The 14,463-nt window shown below is 49.1% G+C and overlaps 3 protein-coding genes across 3 annotated transcripts; all 3 read left to right on the top strand.

The window, feature by feature from the left end:
* The first annotated feature begins 3,472 nt into the window (after positions 1-3,472).
* On the top strand, positions 3,473-5,122 carry LOC127772096 (ethylene-responsive transcription factor 2-like). The gene has a single exon (XM_052298082.1). It carries the CDS (start codon positions 3,617-3,619, stop codon positions 4,571-4,573), a length of 957 nt encoding a protein of 318 aa, XP_052154042.1. The 5' UTR covers positions 3,473-3,616; the 3' UTR covers positions 4,574-5,122.
* Positions 5,123-5,355: 233 nt separating this feature from the next.
* Positions 5,356-7,903, top strand: LOC127772097 (uncharacterized). Its single transcript, XM_052298083.1, has 3 exons — positions 5,356-6,789; positions 6,874-7,017; positions 7,183-7,903. The coding sequence occupies exons 1-3, from the start codon at positions 6,534-6,536 to the stop codon at positions 7,524-7,526; spliced, it is 744 nt and encodes a 247-aa protein (XP_052154043.1). The 5' UTR covers positions 5,356-6,533; the 3' UTR covers positions 7,527-7,903.
* Positions 7,904-13,133: 5,230 nt separating this feature from the next.
* On the top strand, positions 13,134-14,017 carry LOC127771436 (oleosin 16 kDa). The gene has a single exon (XM_052297350.1). The coding sequence runs from the start codon at positions 13,273-13,275 to the stop codon at positions 13,717-13,719; it is 447 nt and encodes a 148-aa protein (XP_052153310.1). The 5' UTR covers positions 13,134-13,272; the 3' UTR covers positions 13,720-14,017.
* Positions 14,018-14,463: the final 446 nt, after the last annotated feature.

Here is a 14,463-nt window from a genome sequence, read left to right as displayed (position 1 = left end):
TGCAGCTGGCTTATAGCCTATTGTACCTGCTCTTATACTACTAGTAGTGGTAACTGTACATGTGTGGCTCTTTCGATCGTGGTAAGGAAAACAGAACCAGGCCTGCTTCTAGAAACGGTGCAGAAGAAGCCTTCGTCACGTTGAAATAGCCGAAGACCCAGGGTCGTCTTCTCCTGTACAGACTACAGAGTACAGTAGTGCTGTCAACGTTTCAGCTGCTGCCGCCGCAAAAGTTGACGATCACCCAGAATCCGCAGTAATGAGGGACTCGCCCCTCCTATGTTCTGCACATCACCACCAATCCTCCCCTGTTCTTTAGCGATCTGTCGTGTTTCATTCATGCGCGATGCGCACCACCAATACCGATCACGGAGAGTGTCCGTCTTTTTTTTTTTTACATCGGACCGTGCAGAGACAAGGCGACGGATCTCTCGAGGTCGTAGACGCCTTGCAAGGAAGGAGCCGGGAAGCAGCGGCGGCCAACAGCGGCAGCAGACGTGGTGGACCGAGCTGCAGTGTCCCGCACGCGAGGCAACGCAACGCAGGCGTCCACGAGACCGCGACCGGCGCCCATCCCGAACGGATTAGCGGATAGCGTCGTCTCGTTTCGGCCTCGAGCAAAAGAGAAAAAAAAAATGATGCACACGACCTCGGCTGCTGGCTGCTGCCGCTTCTCCGTCGAATTTCCTGGTCCACGGTCAGAGTCCGCCTTGACCTTTGACTAGTCCACACTCCACTCACTCGCTGCTTACTCCTAACTTTACCTTTAAGAGAGAAGTACTTACTCCTAACGACCTACTACTACGCTACTTTAATTTACTAGTAGTGGCTAATTAACATGTCATTTGTTTGCTGGGTAACCTGTGGCTTAGCAGGATCGACGTGGTGCTGTAAACAAAGGCGCCTGACTGCGCGCCCATGGGTTCTTGGCCGTGGAATTACGGATGCAGGCGTACAGCTAAGCTTTCATTATGGCCTTTTGTGTTGATAACGATGATATGGCCGATTATGATAGCAACCGTCTAGCAACACATGGCAAAACGATCGTAGGTACATACATATAGGCAATCGAATAAATCGAGCACATGGTGGCAACAACTTGCTTGTTTGTTACAGTATCCGGTTACAGGGTTAGTCAGGTGAAATTCCAACAACAGGACATTATATCGTCTTCATCGTGATCATTCATTGTTCGAGTTAGCTCCAGAGTTGGCAGGTCACAGAGGTCCTGGTACGTGGTTTCATCGACAAGTCATCGGCCCTGACGTGACTGCAGCTAACTAACTTGCGGTCAGTGGAGCGCTGCGACTTGAACTCCTGAGGTTAATTAACAATTCATGTTGTGATCAGCCTCGATAAAGCATGCCCAGCGGCAAGCCAGCAAGTGTCTTGTGCTGATTTGCAGCACCTGGGCTGCTTCACCGAATCATTATTCTATCTGCTAATTAATCTGCACATGTCCCGGTTCATAAACAAGTAGAAACTCAATTCTCAAACTCAAACTCGTCACTATATTTTTCGGACGAACCATTTCCTAAACGACGAACACCTCTCATTGAGACAAAAGGCCAGTCGCCATCGGATCTAACGAAACAGTTTTCTCTGTATTTTTCAAAGCTCGTGCATCCCCCGGAGTCAGGTTTCGGAAGAAAATCACGTGATCATTATTAGGCCATGGCAAGCCCGTGCAGATAAGCAAGGTCTTCACTGGCGTGACGCTGCTGCAAAAGTCAAGAAATGGCGAGTTGATAATCTTTATCTGCCCCCGGCACACTGAACCTAAGCAACACCATGTGTGGATTTCCAACCGTTCATCTCGACTGTCGGTAGATAACTAGTGTAAAGTTCTGAGCTACACTATTTCAGTGCTTTAAGATTTTCGGAGACAAAACTAGTATATGAACTGAAATTAGAAATGATGTGATATGAGAAATTAAGTGAACGAAAAAATTAAATGCAGAATAGTTGTGATTAGTTGAGACGAGAGATTATATAGAAAGTGTTATATTTTAAAATAAATTTTAAATGTGGTAAGTTGTTATATTAGGGACTAGGAGATTGAATCTTTTATCGTACCAGAGAGGATAACTCTAACACGATCTGAAAAAAATACATTTTACTGTAGCTGTTGGACTATTTTTAACTATACCAATTGTGATTTTTTTTAGAACCAATAATATCCTCTCCCATTTCCCTGTACAAAACCATGCTCTACTTCTCTGATAAACATGTTTTTAGACCACCACGATCCAAACAAATGCCGATTTGGCATCTTCGTTTTCTTTTCGGGTTGAAAATGTGACAACAACGTCACCTACGACCTTAACATTATTTCGCATGTCCAGCATGCCATATTGCAGTACGAGACAGCCGCATTATTGCCCCGCAACATATCGATGTGTTTGTCACTCAATCGAGCACATTCTATTCTCCTCATAGGATAGAATTAGATTGATAGAAAACGCCTAATTAATTTCGCAAAGAAAATTTTCCCATGGAAACGCTAACTACAGCATGCGGGGCTGCACTGCTGCAGGTCGCCGGTTGTCCGTTTCTGCTTTAAAATCGCACGCTGCTTTCTCGTAAGCTCGGGCCCAACAAATGGCGTCTTTATCCTCTTGTGCGCGAGCGCAAGTAGTGGCAGAGACGGGTCCAGGGGCGATGCACCAGCATGACTTCTACGCTATTTCTTCCTCCGATAGCAAAATTCGATGGCCGCTGGCCACATGCGTCTCGTACGTGTCCATTGTTTTTTTTTTTTTTTGCCAGTGAAAATTCGGCATCCAGTTACTGTAGTTAATTCTGCTAGTACGAATACACTCATACCAGTAGCACAAGTTACAAGTTACAACTAGCCTGTCGTTTACAGAAACGCAAGGGGATTATTCAATGGCTGGTGTGATAGTTTAAGCAACTTGCATTCTGCAATAGTGATAGCGCTTTAGGCCTTTAGCCATCAACAAGACAGAGATAAGTATGCAGCCTTATGGTAGACGGAAAAACGCAGTCATTCATCTGATGACCTGAATGTTCCGAGGATATCCCCAAAGTAAGCACAAGTTGGACTGGACCATCTGGAGAGCAGATAATAATCAATCGCACCAACAGCGCTATCTAGCTGCTCTGCTGCCGCCTACACGATCCTGCCTTGCAGGCTGCAGCCTGCAGCGCCCACAAACCGGCTCGAGCGAGCGACCACGAGCCGTGCCGGGCCACACACTGCTCCCCTCGAGAGGCCGAGAGAGCCGAGCTGACGACCTCATCGCTGACGCCACCGCACGGGGCAACCCCAACAAAAGAAATGGTTATCTCAACCTCCTCCCCAAAACGCCCAACTAAACAAGCATCAGCTACTCGACCCACCTATCTGGCTTGGCTCACTCTTTCTCCGTTTATTTTTTATTTACTCTTCGTAACTAAAAATGCCATTTCCACCACGTGGGTGAGTGCGCGCGCGGGAGGAAAGTTCAACGAAGCGTCGAAGCGAGCCCGTCCACCTATATAAAGCTCGCCCCGTCTCCGCCTCGGCTTACCATTCAACTCGAACACACCACACACTGAAGTGTGTAACCAAGTTTGAGACAGAGGCGAGGTCGGGTCAGCAAGGAAGACGGCGATGATGGCGCGAAGCATGTTGCGGAACCACCCGGAGGCGTCGGTGCTCGACACCATCCGGCAGCACCTGCTGGAGGAGCCGCGCGGCGGCGGCGGTGGCGAGGCGGCGGAGGCGAGCTTCGGGAGCCTGGTGGCCGACATGTGGAGCGACTCGCTGCCGTTCCGCGACGACGACGCCGACGACATGGTGGTGTTCGGCGCGATGCGGGACGCGTTCTCGTGCGGGTGGCTGCCCGACGGCGTGTTCGCGGAGGTGAAGCCGGAGCCCCTGCTCTCGCCGGACTCGTCGTCGTACGACGGGTCCTCTTGCTGCTTCGGCTTCGCGGACGTGTCGGAGCCGGTGACGCCGAGCGACGCGGCGTCGGGGGCGGCAGAAGCGGCGGCCGCGGCGGCGGCGGCGACGGCGGAGCACGGGAAGGAGGAGGAGGCCGCGGCTGCGGTGGCGAGGGGGAAGCACTACAGGGGGGTGAGGCAGCGGCCGTGGGGCAAGTTCGCGGCGGAGATCCGGGACCCCGCCAAGAACGGCGCGCGCGTGTGGCTCGGCACGTTCGACACCGCCGAGGACGCCGCCCTGGCGTACGACCGCGCCGCCTACCGCATGCGTGGCTCCCGCGCGCTCCTCAACTTCCCGCTCCGCATCGGCTCGGAGATCGCAGCAGCCGCCGCCGCCGCAGCGGCAGCGGCAGCCGGCGACAAGCGGCCGTCGCCGGAGCCGGCGACCTCGGAGTCGTCCTTCTCCTCCTCATCCTCCTGCACCACCACCACCACCTCCTCCTCAACCTCCTCCTCCGGCTCCCCGAAACGGAGAAAGAGAGGCGAGGCCGCGGCCGCGTCCATGTCCATGCCCCTGGTGCCCCCGCCTTCCCAGCTGAACTGGCCGGTGCAGGCATGGTACCCCGCCGCCGCACCGGTCGAGCAGGTGGCGATCACCCCGCGCGTGGAGCAGCTCGTCATCTAAAGCGCGCGACGCACAGTGAAGCAAGCAAACCAAGCCAGCAATGGTCGACGTCATATCACCTTGACGCCCCAACGGATTGACCAGCGAGCACGAGCCAGCCATTGCTTTGCACGGCGCGAGACGGCAAAGGGATCAGGCGATGGAGCCCCGTGAGCGCGACGGCGCAAGCGAGCAGCATCCCCGCGAAAGCTCCACCGGATGCAAAATTGCAAACGCGATAAGCTCGCGGGTGCAACTGGTGAAATTGGGTGGTGCAATCGTGTGTGGGCGAGCTCTAGCAGATAGTAGCGTGGTGGTGGTGGTGGTATTGTTGTCCCGGTGCAACTCGCCCAAGTGGGGGGGTGAGGAGGATACTCTGTGTCTACTAGCGTGTTCTTGTCAGGGAATGCACGGTGTCGTCAAGTGTGCAAATCCTAAGGGTCATAATTCGCGTCATTGTCACTAGTGGATCACCCGAGTGAGTTTGTGAGGGTTTCAGTGAAAAAAAAAAACTGTACAAACGATGTCTTGTGGTGTGGAGAAGCAGCAGAGATGAAGAACAATCGATCATCCCCTTTGTTCTTTTGATCTTAGGAGTCCAAATGATAGGTCTAATCAGTAATCACAAGGTCGCAAACATTTAAACCCAGAAACAAACGGCACATTAGGTTTGGAGGAGAAACTTTGGCCGCTAAACGAACGAAAGAAGTCAAACAAACAGTCGTTATAATAGGAGACCAAATCGAGATGGTGCTCGAAACCAAAACTTCCAATCCGAGGCATCAAGCAAACAAGGGGGGCTGCCTCGTGAAACAGCAAGATTAAATACATAACTAACCAATCATTCTCCCGTTAATCGTGGGGGAAAGAAAGTCGCTTTGGGGTTAAGCGCTGATAGCTCGGTGCGGCAAGTGGGCAGGGCGAGGCGGGAAGAGGTCGCCATCTGCTTTGCCATTATGCTGGAGACGAAATTGCAAGAAAAATACTAAAAAAGAAGCATACACACACACAACAAGCGATCAATGTTGCAACTTGCAGTCGGCACCAATCTTTAGCCGGTAACAACAATAAAAATCTTAACTCGTGCTTATCCAAGACGTAAAGAGCCATTCTATCAGTAACAGTAACATGTATACACTGGGTACTGGAGGGCCACCCTGCTTGCAGAGACTGGTCTGCTTGACAGCTGGGCATGGGCCATCGGAGTGTGCATCCATGTATGCTCAGTATGAGATCACTCTCCATGAGTACACTTGTTTTATGTGGTTTCTGGGTGGAAAGAGAGCCCATGAGCCATGAGAAAAAGGCACACTTTTCTTTCCAGATTAAATTGCCGACCGATCAGCACGCTACTTTGATTGAGTCCAGGTCATGCGGCAAAGTACACCACCAGCGATGAATATTTCATTACTAGATAAATGATAGAGTTTGTGCGTGCTGTACAGCGACGCAGCTGGCCAATACGTCCGGTAGAAAAGACGATCAATGGACAGAAGCGTGCTCAATTTGGGGGCTTATCGTGTGAAAGTAAAGCTGAATCTAAGCGTAACCTGATTGGATCAATTAGCCCCAGTCAATGGCTCGATGCGAAAAGGGAGAAGACTGGCAACCGAATATATAGCAGAAGCTCTAGCTCTTTTTTTTCCCCTAAAAAGCCTAAACTGTCAATTACTCCCTCCGTTCTTTAATATAGGGCGTGGCTGTTGTAGTTGCAAAGACCAATAAAACCATTTAAATATTAGTTACCCTGATTAATTCTCTCCGTTCGAAGAGCGATGTTTAGGTAGTTGCGCGGTAGATACGCTAGCATTAACCACCATGCAGTGTGCGCTCGACCTGCACTTTCCGTGTGAATAGCCAGCATGCATGCAGATGCATTTTTGCTAGCGCGCTTTGCTCGCCTGGCATAACGCCATGTATGGATTGTTTTGATTCAAAAATTTGGAAAGCCCCATGCATGCATGCTTGATCGAAAATTTGGATGGCGCCATCAGCGATAAAAAATGAATCGAAAATTTTCACTTGGCGCCACTATTTGCCAGCAAAATTTTCTCCTATAAATATGGGCAATGCACCACACATTTCTTCCATCTCTCTTCTTCCCTCCTATGGTTCAACGTACGTAATGGCCGGTTTTGATCTAAATCTACCCATCATCAATTGGGACGAAGTTGAGGATTTCGATGGAGATATATCTGATTTGAACTATGACTTCGTTTGGAATTATGACAATGAAGGTGTTCATAGGAGCTTCTTCTCTTGCTTTGTCTTCTTTTTTTTCTTGTGCATGTGTGACTTTATAATTTTGTTTCAACGCACAGATGGTGAAGATGGCAATGGCCGCGGCAGTGGCAACAACGGTGGCAGCGACGGCAGCGACAACGATGGCAGCGGCGATGATGATGGCGGCGGTGACGACGGCGGCGGCGGCGGCGATCAAACCACCGATGGAGCAGTCGATGCAGGTAATACTCGTTCATTTTCTTTTTGTTGCTGTGTCTTTTTGCTGCACGAGTTGAAGGCCTTTGCATGTACACATGCACAATGCTATGCTTAAGCAAACTAGCCGATGCATGCCAACCATAGTATAGCCTGCACGTTCTCAGCCATCATCCACCATGCATGTGTAGGTATCAATATCAAGAGGAGGAGACACTACCCTCCTGATATGAAACGAGCCATATATGCATTGTGTTTGGAGAGATCGGATCCTGGTATGATGAAGGAGGGAGTGACAAAGTCAGTTGCTACTGATATGGGGGTTCCATGGAGAGTTGTTCAGCGTGTATGGCGACATGGACAAATTGGAGGTGGAATTGAAGCTTTCGAATCGAAGAAGAAGAAGAACTGTGGCCGCAAGAAACTTTCTTTTAACCCTGATGCCATCAAAGATGTACCGCTTAGGCAACGCCAAACACTCCGTGACCTAGCTAACGCTTTGCATATGTCAAAACCACATTGTTTAGGCGTTTGAAGGAAGGAAGGTTTAGGCGCCATACAAATGCCATAAAGTTCACCTTGACCGAAGATAACATGAAGGCCTGTGTGCAATTTTGCATACAAATGCTTGATAGCCAAAGCATACCGGACGAGCCAACTTTCAAATCTTTGTACAACATTGTGTATATAGATGAGAAATGGTTTTATAGGACAAAGCCGGACGAAAATTATTACTTGTCACTTGATGAACCGAACCCTCGAAGAAATGTGAAGAGCAAAAATTTCATTGATAAGGTTATGTTTCTAGCAGCGAAAGCCCGTCCAAGGTTTGATGAGTATGGTGAATGTACATTTGATGGAAAAATTGGGATTTTTCCCTTCACTTATTGGGAGGTAGCCAAGAGGAGTAGTCGCAGTAGGGAGAGGGGTAAGTTGTTTAATTATGCTTAGTTACTCCACATATGACAACTCTACTAATTTTATTTAATTGCATGATTTAATACAGGAACCATGGAGCTCAAGGCCATGACATCTGTCACGAGGGACATTATCCGGAACTATCTCATTGAAAAGGTTCTGCCGGCCATCAAACATAAATGGCCTAATGAGGAACGAGGACTTCCAATATTCATCCAACAAGACAATGCGAAAACCCATATTGCAGTTGATGATCCCGCATTTTTAAGTGTTGCACAAGAAGATGAGTGGGATATACGACTTACATGTCAACCACCAAACTCTCCAGATCTTAATGTTTTGGATTTAGGTTTTTTTGCAGCATTGCGGTCATTGTTTCAGAAGTCATCTCCATCAAACATCGAAGAAATTGAGACAAATGTGATCAAAGCATATGAAGAATATCCGGCGGATAGATCGAATCATATGTTTCTTACTCTACAAGGGTGCATGAGAGAGATTATGCTTGTAAAAGGAGGGCAGCACTATGCAATCCCGCATATGAAGAAGAGATCATTAGAGAGAAATGGTCAACTTCCAATAAGGTTGCAATGTGATAAGCAAATTTATCTAGATGCGGTAGATTTCATCAATACATAGTTAGGATATTTCTCTTGTAACTTTGCATCGTTCAACAATTAGCAAGAAAAAGAGGAGTATTCATGTTTGTTTTTCTCTGATCTTCACGAAAAAGACATTGCATTAAATTGAATAGAACAATCAAGTGCATACACATTAGCTAAACCATCTAGCAATGACAACAAGCAGCAACATTGGCACCGATTATACCTCTAGTGAATCAGTTGTTTTTTTCCTCGGCGTCAGTCTCCTCTAGTGAATCTGCAACAAATGTGTTGTTGGCCAGTGAGTCAACAATGTACCCAATGTTGTCGGAGTCAGTGAAACGATCGGCGCCGGCCAGTGAGTCGACCACGTTGCCCTCTCGGATTCCGGCGTCCCCTGCCTTCTTTCCGTTGTCACCCTTGCCGTCGTCGGTGTTGACAGCGAACGAGCTCTGCTTGCGCTCGCAGCCGCATGCGAAGGGCATGCACACGGAGCATACGAGCATGAGCGATATCCATCTGCGCCTCTTGCCGCATGCGGACGGCGGCGTCGCGGAGCGCTCGGACACGGCCGAGCTCCACTTGAGCACGGCGTCGCATGAGCACGGCGTGGAGACGAAGTGATCGCGCGCGGCCGAACTCCACCTGCGCCTGCTGCCGCATGAGTCGTGCAGATGCAATCTTCTCCTCTGTCGTCGCCATCATCAGCATATGAAGTGTGAGCAGTGTCACAGAGGGGCGGTGTGTGCAGTGAGACAGAGAGAGGAAGCAGTGAGAGCGAGAGAGAGAGAGGGGCCAGGAGCTGAGCTTTTTAAAAGCCAAACCGAGTCATCAGTTAATTCTCTGCATGCATCTGCATGCACCAGTACAGGAGCCGAGGAGTACTCATCAATTCCTGCATGCACCAAGGAGTTGCCGCCCTGTATTATGGAATCCAGTTGAAAAGAAGTTACACCCTATATTAAGAAACGGAGGGAGTAGTATATTTTAATTAAGAATGAAAAAAAAAACTAGACGGGTTAAAAAAAAGGAAAAGCATAACCCTTCAGCGAGAAGAGACTCGTCACACACCTCAATCGTGGTAGAAACTACCGCATAGCACGCATAACAGCACTCAACTTTAATGCAAGGTGCACACACATTTCTAAATTCAACTTTAAAAATATTTAATTAATGGTTACTATAATATAATTGAAATTTATTTGCAACATAATAGCATTTGATTGATATTTCAATATATGGTTATAATTTTGTTGCTACAAACTTTATAGTATATGAGAAATTATATGTCAAATAAGTTCTATAAACCGTGCCGAGTGTGACCATCATAAGTCAATTTATAGATGGATTATCAACTAAACAACGACGGAACCCAAGTTCCAACTTTATCAACTAAATCAGACATCGATAATGAGCTTTTGTAATGTGGCACAAAAGCTCCAACTTTATATCTAAGATATAGGGTGTGTTTAGTTTCTGAAAAAAGTTGAAAGTTTGAAAAAAGTTAGGAGTTTAAAAAAAAAGTTGAAAGTTTGTGTGTAGAAAATTTTTGATGTGATATGATGTGATGGAAAGTTATGAATAGGCGGAAACTAAACACGGCCATAGTAGAAATGCTATCGACACACGGAGGAAAGGTAAGGTGCTCTCTATAAAACATGTACATCTCAGCAATAGACTAGATTAATAGTAAACCACCTCAATAGTATGTCTACATGGGTATCTATAGCTCTCTAATCCATTGCCTCGTTTTTTTCTATAGACTATCTCCAGGTTAGTAGATAGTTTTGCTCTCTCTCTTCATTTAATCTCTTCTAAGTAGAAAAATATGCTGACATGGATCTCTTATAGAGAGCCTATAGATAACCATTGCGGGTGCCCTAAGGCTGTGTTTGGAGGAGAGGGTTGGGAACCCCTCTTACCCGGCACGCAAAACGAAATTCGTTTTATTGCATGATTAATTAACTATTAACTTTTTTTTTGAAAAATGGATTAATATGATTTTTTAAGCAACTTTGATATTGAAAGTTTTTTATAAATTACACCGTTTAGCAATTTAAAAAGCGTGCGTACGGAAAACGAGAGAGGTGAGTTGGGAAAATGGGGGGAAGAACACAGCCTAAGAGCAAGTTTAATAGTATAGCCCACTACTAGCTCCAATCATCTAGCCAATCTAGTAGATAATTCATATAATAATTGTTTACTATACTATTTATACTATTAATGCATGGTCCTACCTGTCATACACACATTGCGTCTTGGAGTCCACACTACAGCTGACTATAGATTTGTAGCCCGTTGCTTTTCTCTCTCATTTTTTATCTTATTAAGATATGTTTACAGCTGACTAATAGTCTGCTATTGTACCTTTGCAGTTGGAACGGCGGAGGATACTATCCCCGGAGGAAGAAAGTCGCTGTACGACGATGGATGATGCACGGATCGGCGAGACGACGACCGGGACCGTGCACACGAGTTAGCGGCGCGAGACGGCGAGAGGGGTGGTGGGGGTGACCTTCTAGATTGGCAAAATATGACATGCGTGAGGGCTGTGCATTGTTAGCTAGCAAAGTCTTCTAGATCGTCAATGCGATTAAAGCGTGCAGGTGACAGCAACCTTGACTTAATTGGCGATACCCCGCGGGGGCCTCCTAGCTAAGCCGATGCTTCCACGATGATTCCGTGATTCCGTCTAAGGGAGCAACTTAGGCTGAGTTTAGTTACAAACTTTTTTCTTCAAACTTTTAACTTTTTTATCACATTAAAATTTTTTTATATATAAACTTCCAATTTTTCTGTCACATCGTTCTAATTTCAACCGAACTTTTAATTTTAACGTGAACTGAACACACCTTTAGCAAAATAAAGCTTCCCTGTTCCGAAACATGACGGCTTCTGACCGTCAAACGAATCGTCCTAGTCTTCGACTACAAGTAGATGCCTTGCCCTTGAATCCCAGCTACGCCAGCATCGGCATCAGCTTGTGCAAACCTTTCAACGATGAGATGAGCAGCACGACTGCACAAGCATATGAGACGAGATAGTGAGGACCTTTTTCTTTTTTTTTTTTCCACGAGGGAATATGAGAGAGCGAGACCTCGAAGGGTCGTACTTGCAATTTCGCGTTTATATGGGCCGTAGTAGGCTCATACACGTCCAGCCCATCTGCGACCAGTTCGGCCATTCAGTTACGGATTAAGTTCACCAGCCGTCCCTCAACTTTATGTCGACTTTGTATAACATCCCTAAACCTCAAACCAGAAATCTTCACCCTTAAATAATACAAAACCGTGCAATTTCGACCTCATGGCAGTATGGACCTCTGGTTTCGCTGACGTGGCATCATAGTAAGTAAAATAAAAAATAAAAAAATATGGGACCCACATGTAAGTCTCTTCTTTCTTCTCTATTCTTCTCTCCGCTATTCTCTTTTCTTCTTCTCTACTATTTTCTTCAGCGATGGCATAGAGGAGATAGGCCGGAGGCGGCAGAGAGGGGAGAGGCAGTGGGCGAGCATGGCTGAGCTCTCCACCGCCTCAAGAGGCTCCGCCACCGTTGCCGCCTCGCGACGAGAGGAGGGGAAGAGGGGTGGGGGTGGGGGGGGGGGGGGGGGGGAGGCTGCCGGCGGGAGATGAGGGAGGGGAGAGGCGCGGGACGGCACCATAGCTAGCCTTGCCGCATGTGGGTTCACCGCGGAAGGGCGCAGCCGCCGCCGCCGTCTCCGGGTGACGACTTGGACCATCCACAACGAGGTGCCGTCCGACGCCCTCGCCTTCCTTGTCGTGCCGTGCGAGGTCCCCTTCTGTGAAGTAAGGGTACGGCTAGCAGAGAATGTCGGTGCCTCTGCTGCCACCATCACTGCAGTCAGGTACAGCCTCGCGCGACGAGGACCTGTTGGTGTCGGTCTCCTTCGATGAGGAGCTCGCCCACATGCGCGACGAGTACGACCGTCTCAGGGCAATGCATCCGTTCGCGAGCTTCCAGCTGTTCGTCTCCACCGCTGTTGCTTATACCTCCTCCCGTCGCGAGGCACTCGAGGTGGCGGAGTTCGGCCGGGCTCGACGGCGGCCTCTCCCCTCTCTGCCGCTGCCGGCCTATCCCCTCTTTGCTATCGCTGAAGAGAAGAGAAGAGAAGAAGAAAAGAGAAGAGAGGAGAAAAGAAAGAAGAGACTTATATGTGGGTTCCATAATTTTTTTTTTAATTTTGCTGACTAGAATGACACATCAGCGAAACCAGAGATCTATACTGCCGTGGAACCGAAATTGCACAGTTTTGTATAGTTTAGGGATAAAGATTTCCGGTTTTGGGGTTTCAGGATGTCATACAAACTTGTCGTAAAGTTGAGGGATGACTGATGAACTTGTTCATTCAGTTACACGCGCACGCATGGTGATACGGCCCACGAGAGATCGGGCCCAATACAGGCAGCGGCGGCCGAATGCAGCAGCGCCCGTAACCTCGTACGTATCGCCTCGTGGGAAGCGGCCGAGGCCGCGCGCGGCGGCAACCACAGCAAACCACAGGTGTCGCTCGGCGTCCGACACGAGTCCCGCATGCGCCCCACGCGGCGGCTCCAGCACCCGCCTCCACGCCGCCCCATGCACGGCGCCTCCCCCTATAAACCCCACCCTCTTCTCCCTCCTCACCGTCGTCAGTCCACTTCTCACTAGCTCGTAGACAGTGCCGCACGTGGGTTAGCTACTTAGCTCTTTCTCTGCATTGCTGGCTTAATTTTGCAGCTGCAGGTGTGCTCGATCCCCATGGCTGATCAGCACAGAGGAGTGATCGGCGGCGGCGGCTACGGTGACCGTGGTGGCCAGGAGCAGCAGGAGAAGCAGCCCTTCATGATGACGGCTCTGAAGACGGTGACCGCGGCGACGGCCGGGGGCTCGATGCTGGTGCTGTCCGGGCTGATCCTGGCCGGCACCGTCATCGCGCTCACGGTGGCCACCCCGGTGCTGGTCATCTTCAGCCCCGTGCTGGTGCCGGCGGCCATCGCGCTGGCGCTCATGGCGGCCGGGTTCGTCACCTCGGGCGGGCTCGGCGTGGCCGCGCTCTCCGTGTTCTCGTGGATGTACAAGTACCTCACCGGGAAGCACCCGCCGGGCGCCGACCAGCTGGACCACGCCAAGGCGAGGCTCGCGTCCAAGGCCCGCGACATCAAGGAGGCGGCGCAGCACCGCATCGACCAGGCGCAGGCGTCTTAGGGCGGCCTGCCGCGGCGAGGCGCCGCTTCTGCTAGCTAGCTCGATCGGGCGGCGCACGGGACGGCGCCGGCCGGCGCGCGTGCGTTCGCCGTGGCCACGCCCACGCTGGCTACTCCTCTTATCTGCTGAGCTCTGTAAATGCATGCGTGCATGTTTAATTAAGCTTGGTCGCGTAGTACTCTCCTATGTAATATGTCCCCTAGATTATCTAAGAGGCGATCGTGCATGTCGGGCGCCTGGTACGTGTGGTCTGGTGGATGTCGTGTTTATGGTCATGATGAATAAAATGCAGTGTTCCTTCGATAAATCTAGTGGTTGTACTGTTTTTTTTTTCTTTTTAACGATAAGGGCATGAGTTCCGCATAGGTGAAGAAAGGAAGAAAGGAGCAAACAGAAGCAGAGGAAAAAACTGGTGGAAAAAAAAACTCTAGCCTTTTATTTTACTATAGTATTTGGTCTTGTAGGGTAGTTGCCGAGGGCTCTCGTCTTGAACTGTCTTGAGAAGTTTGTCTACTCCACGCCTTCCAATGTTCTATGATTCAACTTTGCACGATTGTGAAATTTATAGCAGTAACAAGTCTCCAATGCTTTCGCAGAGATACGAATCCACGATGAAACAGAGCAACAAAGCATTACAATAACCTCCCAAAACGCAACTACAGATATATGAGGCCCTTTGATGGAAGTGCCACGAGCGCGACAAAGGGCCAAGGAAGAGTTTGCACTATTATACTACTAGTATTC

The sequence above is a fragment of the Oryza glaberrima genome, chromosome 4 (genome assembly GCF_000147395.1).
Source record: "Oryza glaberrima chromosome 4, OglaRS2, whole genome shotgun sequence".
In the NCBI taxonomy this organism is placed as follows: domain Eukaryota; kingdom Viridiplantae; phylum Streptophyta; class Magnoliopsida; order Poales; family Poaceae; genus Oryza; species Oryza glaberrima.
The sequence above is the reverse complement of the archived record's forward strand: the minus strand, read 5'-3'. Positions and strand labels throughout refer to the sequence as shown.

What these genes read in the sequence shown, in the direction of transcription:
- LOC127772096 (XM_052298082.1), top strand. Translation starts at nt 3,617, where the DNA reads ATGATGGCGCGAAGCATGTTGCGGAACCACCCGGAGGCGTCGGTGCTC.
- LOC127772097 (XM_052298083.1), top strand. Translation starts at nt 6,534, where the DNA reads ATGGCGCCATCAGCGATAAAAAATGAATCGAAAATTTTCACTTGGCGC. An exon ending in TTGGAATTATGACAATGAAG is followed by an intron (nt 6,790 to 6,873) that starts GTGTTCATAGGA and finishes TTCAACGCACAG; the next exon opens with ATGGTGAAGATGGCAATGGC. An exon ending in CGATGGAGCAGTCGATGCAG is followed by an intron (nt 7,018 to 7,182) that starts GTAATACTCGTT and finishes ATGCATGTGTAG; the next exon opens with GTATCAATATCAAGAGGAGG.
- LOC127771436 (XM_052297350.1), top strand. Translation starts at nt 13,273, where the DNA reads ATGGCTGATCAGCACAGAGGAGTGATCGGCGGCGGCGGCTACGGTGAC.